The sequence below is a fragment of the Molothrus ater genome, chromosome 2, assembly GCF_012460135.2.
Source record: "Molothrus ater isolate BHLD 08-10-18 breed brown headed cowbird chromosome 2, BPBGC_Mater_1.1, whole genome shotgun sequence".
Taxonomy (NCBI): Eukaryota; Metazoa; Chordata; class Aves; order Passeriformes; family Icteridae; genus Molothrus; species Molothrus ater.
Window position 1 is genome coordinate 33,673,692 of NC_050479.2, and position 12,141 is coordinate 33,685,832.

The following is a 12,141-nucleotide window of genomic DNA, read 5'->3' on the forward strand; positions in this document are numbered from 1 at the left end:
TTTTACTGAGTATGTCAGGTCACGTGGATGACTGATTTTTTTCCCCTCCCCCATCCCATGGTCTCTCCCTCACCCACTCCCCCTGTTATACATCCCTGGTGGTCTGTCCCACGGGTACCCCTCCCCTCGCCCCTCCCCAATGGCATCCCATTGGCCGCGGTCCTCTTTCCCCGCCCCCGTCCTCGGGTATAAAACCCCAACCCCACTGCAGGTGTCCCACATCCTCTCTTCTACCTGGGTGGCCGCCGCCACCAGCAGGGTCCTGTCCCAAGCCAATAAACAGGATACTCATCCCCACGTGGAGAAGAGCGCCTCTCGTCTTTTATTTCTGTCTGTGCGAATCTGTGTGGGCCAGAGGCTGAGCTGGCCGGGTTGGACTAATACAACAGCCCAGAGAGCCACGGACTATTGCATCCATCCATTTCTGTGTGTTAAAACCATACATGCTTCTATTTACTCAGGGGTAATGTCTAAACACAGCCAGCTGGAGCTGTTCTGTCACCTCCTTGGTGACTGCATGACAGTACAGATGCTTCCAACAATATAATTTTGAACACTGTTTAGAAAGAAATGATGAAGTCTTAGTCTACAAAATGTTTGTATCAAGAGTGACATCAAAACATCTGGTGAAGGTTCACAGGTGACAGCCTATCCACTAAATAGAACAAGCTGAATGTACTGTGTGAGCTACAAGCTACTGGATCTTCAAAGCAGCAACATTACTCCAAGACTCTGTGAACTTCATGTGCCATCCTCCAAGAATGAGGTTTGAAGCAGAAGGAGAAAAGGAGTGAAGGAAGAAGGAAGAGGGAAAGTAAGGGAACAAGATTCTTGTTGGGTCCCTTCCAACTCAGAATATTCAGCGATCCTTTGAAAACACAACATACATTTTTCAGTCCAGTAAAGCAAAGCAATTTTATTCTGTCTAAGCTCACCAAGCCACCTCTTTTTCATCTGGTTTTATTTCCTATGTTACATACCACTTCCATGACATGGGCACTCCACTGGGAGAGAAGCTGCAGGCCTTGGAGAGAGAGATCAAAGAGCTTCCGATACTCCGCATCTGTTTTCTGAGCTTCCTGTCGACCAGACCCAGTCACCACCTAGACATTATAAAAAAAACCACAAAAACCCACATCCAAATCCACATCAGAATGTGCTGTATTCAGCATCCACAGCCAAATTTCTACATCAACTGAAGCACTAAAAGAGCATCATATATGAACACCTGCTTTCCCATCTAACATCAGCTTTTTCTTCTAGAGAATTAGGAAACTTCACAGATTTTGGTCAAGAGATGGAAATCACTGGTATCCTGAATGACTACAATACTGTTGCAGATTAATTTAAGATATCAATTATATATGATATATATAGTTATTTTTTGTCTCTATATACTATATGCGTGTGTGTATACATATACATTTCTGTACTCTTTTACTAATCCTAACTTAGTTTTGTTTAAACTGTTACAAGCACCTCTTTGGAATAAGGACTACATATTCTAAATGAGACATACCAAAATTTCTAGGATAAATCTGAGATACATAAAGAGAAAGGGGCTGAAGGATGTTAGAGTTTGTATGATATATCATTATCATGTTAAATTTAAATAGTGCAAATATAATTCAGAGAATGGGGATTAGACCTGCAGACAGCTTTTCTTGACTCAGGTGGCCAAGCTTTATCATTTAGCTAGCCAGAGATTTACCTGCTTTTCAGATACTTAATAATAACTGTTAATGAGTGATGTGCAATTTGCACATGTAGCTCTAACCTCACTCACCTCACTGTTGCTGTAACGAGCCAGTTCAGATATGAAACGCATGTGGTCTTCTCTGATTTGGATCATCTGCTCACATATATTGTACTGGGGACTGCTACTGGAAGATGTGCATGTCCATCTGGTTCAGAAGACAAAAAACCCCCCACTTAAATCAGTTTTGATACTGCAAAGAAAGATCCATAATGCATTACTTTATTTTTTTTTACCCGTTTTCCTTCTCTGTTGTTTGAGGCTTTTTCTCCATTCACATCTTTACCTCTACCCCTGCAAAAGCCATGAACTGCCCCTCTGAATTCAAATAGCACTTCTTCCAAGTCTTAAGAAAAAACTGTTCAGTTTTTCTTTTCTCTTTTGGAAGATTTCTTTTTGTTTTTTAAAGGCTGCTGCTATGAAATACGAACCAGCATCTCTCTTCAAGGGCACTTAGGAGCAAGATCAAAAAGGATTAAAAGCTAGGGCAGAAGTGCAGGTATAGGCTGCAAGATGCATCTAGCCACCTGCAGATACTTTTTGTTTATTCTTCTTGAGCTCTGAAGAGTGTATAGTATGCTCTCAGCTATAAAAAATACATTATCAAGACTATTAACATGTTATGAAGAGGCACACAAAAACATGCTACCAAGAACATCATGTTAAGTAGCCTCATATTTTTAGTAGCTCAGTAGGCCCATTGCCATTGATTTTCTCTTAACAATTACATGCAAGTTATGTGGTTTTTTCTGCAGGAATTAAAATGCAAAGCACAGCATTCTAAATTCATGTAACTGCATAGAGGCAAGGTCTTGGAGGAGCACAGAAAGGTTCACTAAAACAAAGCATTAAACAAAAACCATGGATCCATTAATGCAACAACTGGCTGCATTTGCCAACCATTTTGCTGTGCTGCACACCTAGCCAAAAAAAAAAGTAAGGGGGAACAAGCTAAGTTGCTGCTCCATGTACAGTGTACACATGCCTATTCACCCATGCACTACTACTGCTCACCTTGCTTAGTAAAATCCTTCATTTCTTTTAAAGTTTCATATTTAAAGGAAAAAATAAAAACTAAATTAGTGTAAGATAAAATTAATTTCTTCCAACCCAGGTAATAAGAAATGTCACAGATACAAGAATGAGCTCAGCAGCACAGAAAGATTTCTAAACCATCTGTTTCTTTAGTTGTGTCTATTATACGAATTACATTAATAGTGAAATACCCACACCAAAAAGATGACAAAGTGAAAATCCTTAATTAATTACCACAGACCCATGCACTAACAGGTGAGTATGAAAATATACTCCAAAAGTCACATCTTCCCCATCCCAGATGCTCCACTCTGTTTCTTTCTCCTTCCTACCTGGATTTATTTTCCTCGTAATGGGCACTGGTCTTAATGTATCTTGCAAGTTCAATCTGCATGTCACCAAAGAGTGGGACAACCTGCAACTGCTGTACACAAGGAACAAATCAGATTAGATAAATTAGTAACACAAATCATAGTGAAAGGAAACCATTATTTACCCATATTGTAACCCAAAGTGATTTTTTTTTATTTAAATATATTTAAAATGCAAGAGAAACTACCTTTAAAATCATATCTTAACCAACCTTAAAGTACTTGTCTATCTTGGCTAAATTTATCCTTTTCTTTGCATCCAACTTATAGATGTTACTGACACTTCCATCCATCAGGTATAATCCAAAGCCCATAACCTGAAAAAGGAAAAAATTAAGCCTTCCACAAAAGGACTTCAGAAGTAAAAACTTTTAAGTCTGTTCTTCATATAATTAAAGAAGTAACATTTTAAAACCAGTCCTGAAACACCCAACCTCCTTCAAAGAGAATATATTTTTTAATACATACATTTATGTACTATTCTTTTTCTACTGTATTAGCAGTTTTTACATTAATATTAGGCTGATCAGTTACCCTTAAAAGATGCTGCTTGTTTGTATAAAGGTTTAACATTAAAAAAATCTCACTGAAATGAGAGTCTGACTATTTTGAGACCTTTTCTTTTCACTTCCAGTTTATTAAAATTCTGTACATGCAAACTGATTTGGTAACAGAAGTTTAGGTTTAACATGTCTGAGTGATTGTTTTTCTGGCTTTCAGTGCCTCTCTGAATTATACACCCAAGAGCTCAGAAGCATCCAAAAAAAGTCTAATTACATTTTGTCCAAAGTATTTAATTAACATAAGGTTAGGAATTTATCAGGAAAAGGTTCTTCACCCAAAGGATGGTTGGACACTGGAACAGCTCCCCAGGGCAGTGGTCACAGCAGCAGCCCTGACAGAGCTCAAGAAGCATTTGGACAACACTCTCAGGCACAGGGTGTGACCCCTGGGGATGGTGCTGTGCAGTGCCAGGAGCTGGACTCAATGATCCTTGTGGGTCCCTCCCAGCTCAGCATATTCTTGGATTCTACTTAGTATTTACAGGAGTCAAGCAGAGCAACTTACTGTGTTCTAAGCATCTCTAGTGAACAAAAGGCCCAAATACAAAAGTCACACGGGGCACCCTTGTAGGTAGAATATGAATGCTCTAGAGTTCATGTGTGGTTTCAGAAGACTTTTGTTTACTCCTAATAAACAGAGCTTTTCGAAAGTTAAACACTGAAGTGTCTCAAAATATTTGTCATGAGGCATATTTTTAGCTCTTACTCTATATCTTTTCTTCCACTGCAAGACATGCAGCTGATAAAAATCAGCCACATTTCACATTGCCCAGCACCCTCTTATTACAGGTACATAGTCCAGCTAACTAAACTGACTAATTAATCCTAATTTCAAGATCCTTGTTCTTTGAAATATTTGATACACAGCCTCACTTCCAAAAACTTTTTAAACAATCTTGCCACATATCTAAAATAAAGTGCAGTAGTTCCCTTCTGTTGTCATTATACTTCATACAAACACAATTCCATAGAATTGGATGCAGTTCAAATGGGTCAACTCCAATTTTTGAAAAACAAAAATGGATTAAAAGCTTTCAAATAATTTTAGCATGTAATACAACAAAAAGACAATAATGGGGAAAAGCAGTAATGCGAATTATTTGCTTAATCTGGTTCCTTTTAAAAAAACAAAACCAACCGGAAACAATCTGGAATTCAAACACCTGTTCCCTCCTCAACATTCTTTTTTTAATTTTGTACCCAAAAGAAACCTACTTTCAAAAGCATATGTTTCTCACTGGGTGTTAGATACATTTTGTTTTCATAGTAGTCCACACACAAATTCACAATATCTGCAAGCAGCTCCTCATAGCCAACAATCACCTCCAACTGCTGCTGCAAAGACTGGAGAAAAAAAAAAGAAGGCTATTAGTTAACTAGTTACACTGACTGGGAAAAAAAGTTACTACCAAACTGGAAGAGCTTTTATTTTAATACTTTAACAAAGCATTAGGTAACTTGCAAGAAGACAATCCAAGCTTACTTGTGTTATCTTGTTGTGGTTGGCAAGGAACATGGAAAGGTTCTGAGATTCTTGAATGGACTGAGGATCTGCCATTTTCCGGAGGAACTGAGCAGCTCTTTAAAAACAGAAGAAAAACTGTATTTCCCTTGGCCAGGACTGTCTGTAAGTAAATCTATCTCCTCAAAAAAAAAGGTGAAAAGTTCACTAGAAGACAGAGATGGACCTAATTTATCCAAAATAAACAGGTTTACTATCCAAATTCCACTACACCCCTACTTAGGTGGTCCAATAAAAAATGAAATGAAAAACCAAATGAAAAACCATTGGCTATATCCTTTAACTGGGTGCAGCTGTGGCTCTATAGATCCAAGCTACTCAACATCCCAGGAAAATTCAATCTTCATGAAAACAAGCTTTTGGCCTCCAGAAACACACCTCCAAAGAAAAAGAAAGGCAAACCAAGTAAGTTTAAGAGGTCTCCAGGCCCAACAGCTACAACAGGTGGAGGTAGAAACTAAATCTCACGTAAGTAGAAACAACACAGGTAAATTTGGCTAGTCATTGACTGAATAGTTTTCTGCATAAAAGACTACAGATGCTAGAGCTGGCATAAAGCTGCCTTTCCCTGTTGTTCTGACCACTGTGTTCAATAGAAGATACCTGATACCATCTGGTAGCTCATGCACAAAATTTGGCCACAGGTATCTCACCCCCTCCCTTCCCTGCTATACCTGCAATTACAATGACTTTGAACAGCAAAGCTGAAACATCTTTAGAACAAGTATAACAACTCTTGGCTAAAAATGGATGCCAAGAATGGAATAGATCAGAACAGGACTAGCACAAGTGACCAGAAAGTCAGCTTTCTCTCAAATTTAAAAACAGAAGCATTACTGAACAAAGTATATGCATTGCATTTAGCATACAACAAGACAGAAGTATTTGACAGCTTGGCACTAAAGGCAGAAAAACCTTTTGCTGCTGGAAGAAGAACACAAAGAAAACAGATGTATTCAACTGCCTAACTGCAGCCAAGCCATCCCTAGTTTCAAGGTAGCTTGTCCCACATGTGAAGAGACTATTTTTGAAGAAAAAGCTGTGAGAAGAAAAGCAACTGCTGCCATCTCGTGGGAGGCCTGAATCCTGGCAGCAAAGGCCGGGTCCTGCTGCCCCCTGCACTCACCGCTTGTAGGCTGAGTGGTCGTTCTTCACACTGCACTTCATGTTCTTCAACTCATCCAGCACTGCAAACATGTTGATGAATTTGCCCAGTGTGATCAGATAGGCTTCAGACACAAAGTCCTTCCTTCTCTCTGCATGGCACAAACGCCTCACCTCCCCACAAAACCGTTCAATGGCATTTCTCTAATGGGGGGAAAGACAGAAAAACAAGGAGTCAAAGCCATGACATTTCCAGGGAGAAAGTTTCATCATGTACCTAGAGCTGCTCCAGTGAAAAGCTCCAGTGAAGCAGAAAAATGTTTAAAGCATGCAAAATAGCAAGGTGTGAGTACAGGCCTTTCAGCCCCTCCACTGTGTACTTGATGTCTGCTGCAAGGGTCACCAGTGATTTTTGCCAACAAGCTTGCCTGACACAAGAGCCAAGGTCCTTCTTTGCAGATAAAAGTAATTAAAAGTACAAATGAAAAATAGGGCAAGGCAGGGAGTAATGTTTTTTAACTAAAAGGGTCAATTTAGATTGGATATAAGGAAGAAGTTTTTTACAATGAGGGTGGTGAGGCACTGGAACAGGTTGCCCAGAAAAACTGTGCATGCCCCATCCCTGGAAGTGTTCAAGGCTAGGTTAGATGGGGCTCTGAGCAACCTGATGTGGTCAAAAATACTCCTTTTTCACTGCAGAGGAGTTGGATTATATGGTTTTCAAGATCCTTTTCAACTCAAACTATTCTGTGATTCTATGACATTTAAAATCCCTCAGAAAAAAGGGATTTCATGCTCTTTGGAGAGGAAGTATATATGAATTAAAAGGCAAATTATAGGAATGCTCCCTTCAAACAAACAAACAAAAATTCACAGCACACTGTACATGCCAGCTCTGTTAAGTCATCCTGGCACATGTTTATTTGAGGCTTATTTCCAAGTGCACACCAGGGCCATTTCAGATGGAGATTACAAATACCAAAAAGACAGCAACTTCAAACATAAAAAGGAATCTTTTCTGACTTTAAAGCTCTAATCTGCTTGAAGGAGAAGAGATTGAATGAAATGTAACATTTCCTGTTGTCTTTCCCAACCAGGGCTCTTACTGAGTACAACAATCTCCTCCTTCCTGTGTGCTCCGAGCCCCACAGGCTCTAGCTGCTCCATCTCTGAATAATGCCTGGAAACATCCTCAGCCCATTGAGATAGATGGCAAGCTGCCAGGAGGGAGGAGAAGACAAGACAGACTGCTATTCTCCAGCTCGGGTGGCTGGCAGGTCACAACAACTGGGTTAGCTTGATTCAATTATGAATTGCCATAGCAAAGCTGCACCTGCTGCTCTGCTGTCCAGACTTGTGGATCCCTCACTCCACAGCAAATGGTTTCTGTGCTGAGATGTTCGTGTTATACATGTGAAACACATTACATTTCTATTTCCTTTCTTCCTGAAGTGACATCTCTGTCCCCATGTGCTGCATAGGGATTATACGCAATTACATTTGATTTTATTTTGAAAGTCTTAATGGAGATTGACTCAATTTTTTAAGACAGATTTTAAAAATTCTGCCCTTCTGTAAGAGAATATGGTGTGTTTTTTCTAAGATACAATGACTAGGTTCAGTACTTGAGCACACAATATAAGGTATACAAAGCAGGAATATAAAGTTACAAGCCTACTGACAAATTTTGTTTCCATTCCTTTTACCTGAAAATACATAAAATTCATCAGTTTTGTGACTTCTGGCTCCAGAACTTCCACAGTTTTCTCATAAATTTCTACTCTGTTAGGCTGCTCGTTGCACTTGACCTGTGGATAATTAAAGAGGTTGTTATACTTGGGACTTTCCCTGATAAAGCCTCAGCAACTAAGATCCTGAGAAAATGCAATATCATCCAAAAGAACCAAACTTAAAGACAAAAATTTCCAGGTTTGCTAATCTTATGCTTATCTTCTGAGCTTAATTGTGTGTAAAAAACCCCAAAACAATCTAAGATTTCCCTTCTACCTTACAGCAAGTAATTTAGTTGTCAAACACCTCTGCAGGTTGTGTACGGTGTAACCTTTCCACATTAAGCCACTTGCTCAAAATCATGCACTAAAATAGGGCCAGAACTGTAAATTAAAACAGATTACCTGACTTCCACTCTAAATATTTAAACCACAGGATCAGCCTTCCTAGCATTTCAGTATAAAAATAATTGCATTACAAATCTGTAAAAAAGGAAGGAGTCAACTCATGGTAATAATTGTGTTCAGTTTTCTGATGCCTCTTAATATTCTTCCCACCCCACTCCTGTACAGCCACTCCTAGACACTTGAAGCTGACTTGTGCCCAATTCACAGCAGGAGTTTTACAGATCAAGAAAGCACTGTGTAGCTCTGACCTTTAGAAAGTGGCTATCTTGGAGTAGAAGTGTCTAGAAACTTACATGTTTAACCTGAATGTTAATCCTTACATGCTATGCTACCTGTTTTGAATTTAAGAATTAAAGTGGGGAGTGGGAAGAGTCCATTCTCTTGACTGACATGTTGACCTCAAGCAGATCTCACAATCAAAAGTTTTCCTTTTAAAGCATACTACCCCTACACTGCTTTTGATCCAAAAAGACTGACACACACCCCATGTGGTATTGCTATAGATGCCTTATAAGAAAAATAAAGTCCAAGTGGTCCCCAAGTGCTAAATGACACTGTTCTATGGCATGCCCAGCTTAACAATTCAGGAGTCAAAGCAGACTCCACTTCAGATCTCACTGACAAATCTCTGTCTGTGTAATTCCACCCCAAAACAAGACAGAAGTTCACACATTGCACAACAGTAGAGTTTTCATCCATTACCTGGGGAATGGCTCTTGAGCAGCTTCTCCATGTGTATAACATGATTGCATATTCCTGGCCTTCTTCTAGCATTTCATTCTGTAGGGAAGACACTCAATATAATTAGGAATTGTAATACAAAAGGATTATATCCATGTGTCTTCTGTCATTCCAAGCCCATGTCCAAATGAACCTATTTCTCTTATCAGAATGTGTATGTACAAACACACATGCATTGCATGCTGAATGATACATCATCAATTATTATCTCCCCAGATTATACTGGTTTATTATACTGGTTTCTTTCTTCCCAAAACTAATGACACTACGATCTGTAAGTATAAATAGAAATGCTAATCTTGGGGTGGGGAGGGTGATGGGATTTATTCTTCTTTTTAAATTCAGGGACCCCAGGTGGGATGTTCAAGAATGAAAGAGTCAGCACATGCAGAACAACTTTCTACATGGCAAAGGAGAGGTACAACAATATCCAAATAATCAAAACGGGTAAATGAGTAACCATATAATTTTAAAAGTAGATTGATGTAAACATACATAATTTTAAGTAGCATGTTACCAGGTGCTATCTGCCCATTCCAATGTTTATGAACTGGCCTCTAGAATTATAAGACATATTATTCCTAATTTTCTAAGAATGCCATGAAAGAAGAGAACCTTTGAACAACATTAGTTGCTCAAGAAGAAAGGCAATTTAAAAAAAATTTAAGAAGTGTGTTTGAAAAAAAAGAAAAGCCACACACTTTTGCATCTTACCTCCCTCTGGAGGTAGGTAACCTGTTATCTGTGACCATAATTCTTTTAATGAACTGCAAGAAGACACATTCCTCTCCTCCTGTTTTATGCAATACAAAAGTGTGTATTGGAACATCTACTTACCATGCTAGAATGGACTGTAGCTTGCTCAATGTATCTGGCAATACCAGTGACAAATGCATTTCTGTCTTCAAAATTAGTGTTGAAGTTTGGCTGCAGAGAAAAGAAAAACATGGAATTAAATCTTCCATAGCAGCATGTCCCCTATGAAGGAAAACTGAGGACCTGGCATTTTTCAGCCTAGAAAAGAGAAGGTTCTGGAAGACTTTATGGCAACATCCAGGACCTAAAGGGGTCCTGCAAGAGAGCTGGAGAGGAACTTTGCACAGGGGCATGTAGTGACAAGACAAACAGGAAGGGATTCAAACTAAAAGTAGTTTAGATTAGGTATTAGTAAGAACTGACTGACTGTGAGGGTGGTGAGGCACTGGAACAGGTTGCTCAGAGAAGTTGTGGCTGACTCATCCCTGGCAGTCTTCAAGGCCAGGCTGGATGGGGCTTTGAACAACCGGCTCTAGTGGAAAGTGTTCCTGCCCATGACAGAGGGGCTGGACTAGATGATCGTTAAAGTTCCTTCCAACCCAAACCATTCTATGGCTCTATGAAAATAATTTTTATATATATTGCCAATATAAACACAATTCGGTTTTGGGCAAAACATACTCTTTCTTAACAGCACTGGGAAATGGAAAAACCTTTTCCTCTAATGAGAAAATACCTGGTAGAGAAGAGATGATGGTGGGGGCTCAATACATGGTTGCTGATCCGGCAATGGTAATTCTTCCAAGAGATCCACATTGGACAAGGCATCCTCCAGAGTTACTTGAGCAGTCATTTTGCACCTGGTTAGAAAATACATACATAAATGTAGATATGTAGATGTGTACACCTAGATATAACTTTAAATGTGTTACTATATACATGGTAAATAAATGAGTAACATGAAGAGCAGGCAACTATTTATATTGTGTGAAATGGGAAGTTTTCCTTCAACCAAAACAGAAGGGAAACATTCAAACAGAAACCCAGTTGACTTTCAAATACAAGTTTAAATAAAACTTTTCACACTAACATCCCTGTCCTTACTTTTAGGACTCAAGGAATGTTTCTCCTCCCCCACTGCTGGACACCAGAAATAGATCAAAAATAGAGGAAATGATGATGATTCTAAAGCTCAGTTTTGAGCCAATGCACTTTCAAAACTTCATGCACTACAGCTTCTACAGCCAAATCATGTTCAGGAGACCAGGCTGTCAAAAGGTGCCAGCAGTTTCCAGTGTTTCATGTCCTAGGACAGCCAGATCTGCTTTGGGTAGCTGATGAGAAACCCCTCAGGGCCATGGCAACCTCCATAAACCTTTGACTGCTGCTGCTGCCTGGGGTTCTGAACCAAGAAGGACAATGGGAAGAAATCTGGGCCATCTGTGACCAGTGACCAAGCACTGGAACAGGTTGCCCAGAAAAATTGTAGTCTCCTTCACTGGAACTTTTCAAGAGCTGCCTGGCCCCAATCCTGTGCCATGTGCTGCAGGATGACTCTGCTTCAGCCAGAGTCAGGTGAGCCACTGTAGTCCTTTCCAACCTTACTCATTCTGTGATGCTGTGAAAATTTACGAAGAAAACATGCAGTGGAACAACTCAGTCATCCACTTTTGTATAATGATCTACTCAGTGGAGTGAAAAAAAAATTGATTTTTAAGGTAATATCTCTAATCCGGATGTCTCATTTTTTTGCAAGTTATTTTCCCCCATTTACTAGAGAAAAACCATACACCTAGGGTGCAAGGAGCAGCTGAGCACTGCCCTCAGCTCTAACCAGGAGGAAAGGAACACTGAGCACCCACATCCCAGAGGAACAGGACCCTGCCAGGCAGGTGACATCCCATGGACTTGTTACATCCCCACATGTAGGGGGGGGTACAAGCAGATCCCAAAGCAGCTTTGACAAAAACTCACTTCAAGACAGCTGGTATGGGCTGGTGATCCCACCACTCACTGCACTTTTTTATTGGCTTGGCAGAAACACCTCCTCACTTTCTCTTGCCTAATTATAGATCCCTGCAGAAAGATGCACAGAAACAGCAGCTTTACCTCCAAGGAAGGGCTCAGCTGACAAAAAACACAGAACCAAAACCTA

The 12,141-nt window shown here is 39.8% G+C and overlaps 1 protein-coding gene across 2 annotated transcripts in view; it reads right to left on the minus strand.

Moving 5' to 3' along the window:
- The window catches only part of CYFIP1 (cytoplasmic FMR1 interacting protein 1), a 79,592-nt gene that overhangs the window by 47,675 nt on the left and 19,776 nt on the right, over positions 1 to 12,141 (minus strand). For both annotated transcript variants that reach the window (XM_036383046.2, XM_036383059.2), the window contains exons 2-12: positions 10,723 to 10,846; positions 10,068 to 10,157; positions 9,192 to 9,269; positions 8,058 to 8,159; positions 6,374 to 6,555; positions 5,209 to 5,305; positions 4,941 to 5,069; positions 3,375 to 3,479; positions 3,124 to 3,215; positions 1,787 to 1,904; positions 981 to 1,103 (exon numbers count right to left, since the gene is read on the minus strand). In XM_036383046.2, coding sequence (XP_036238939.1) covers positions 981 to 1,103; positions 1,787 to 1,904; positions 3,124 to 3,215; positions 3,375 to 3,479; positions 4,941 to 5,069; positions 5,209 to 5,305; positions 6,374 to 6,555; positions 8,058 to 8,159; positions 9,192 to 9,269; positions 10,068 to 10,157; positions 10,723 to 10,839 — 1,233 coding nt within the window. In that variant the 5' untranslated portion in view covers positions 10,840 to 10,846. The remainder of the gene's footprint in view (positions 1 to 980; positions 1,104 to 1,786; positions 1,905 to 3,123; positions 3,216 to 3,374; positions 3,480 to 4,940; positions 5,070 to 5,208; positions 5,306 to 6,373; positions 6,556 to 8,057; positions 8,160 to 9,191; positions 9,270 to 10,067; positions 10,158 to 10,722; positions 10,847 to 12,141) is intronic.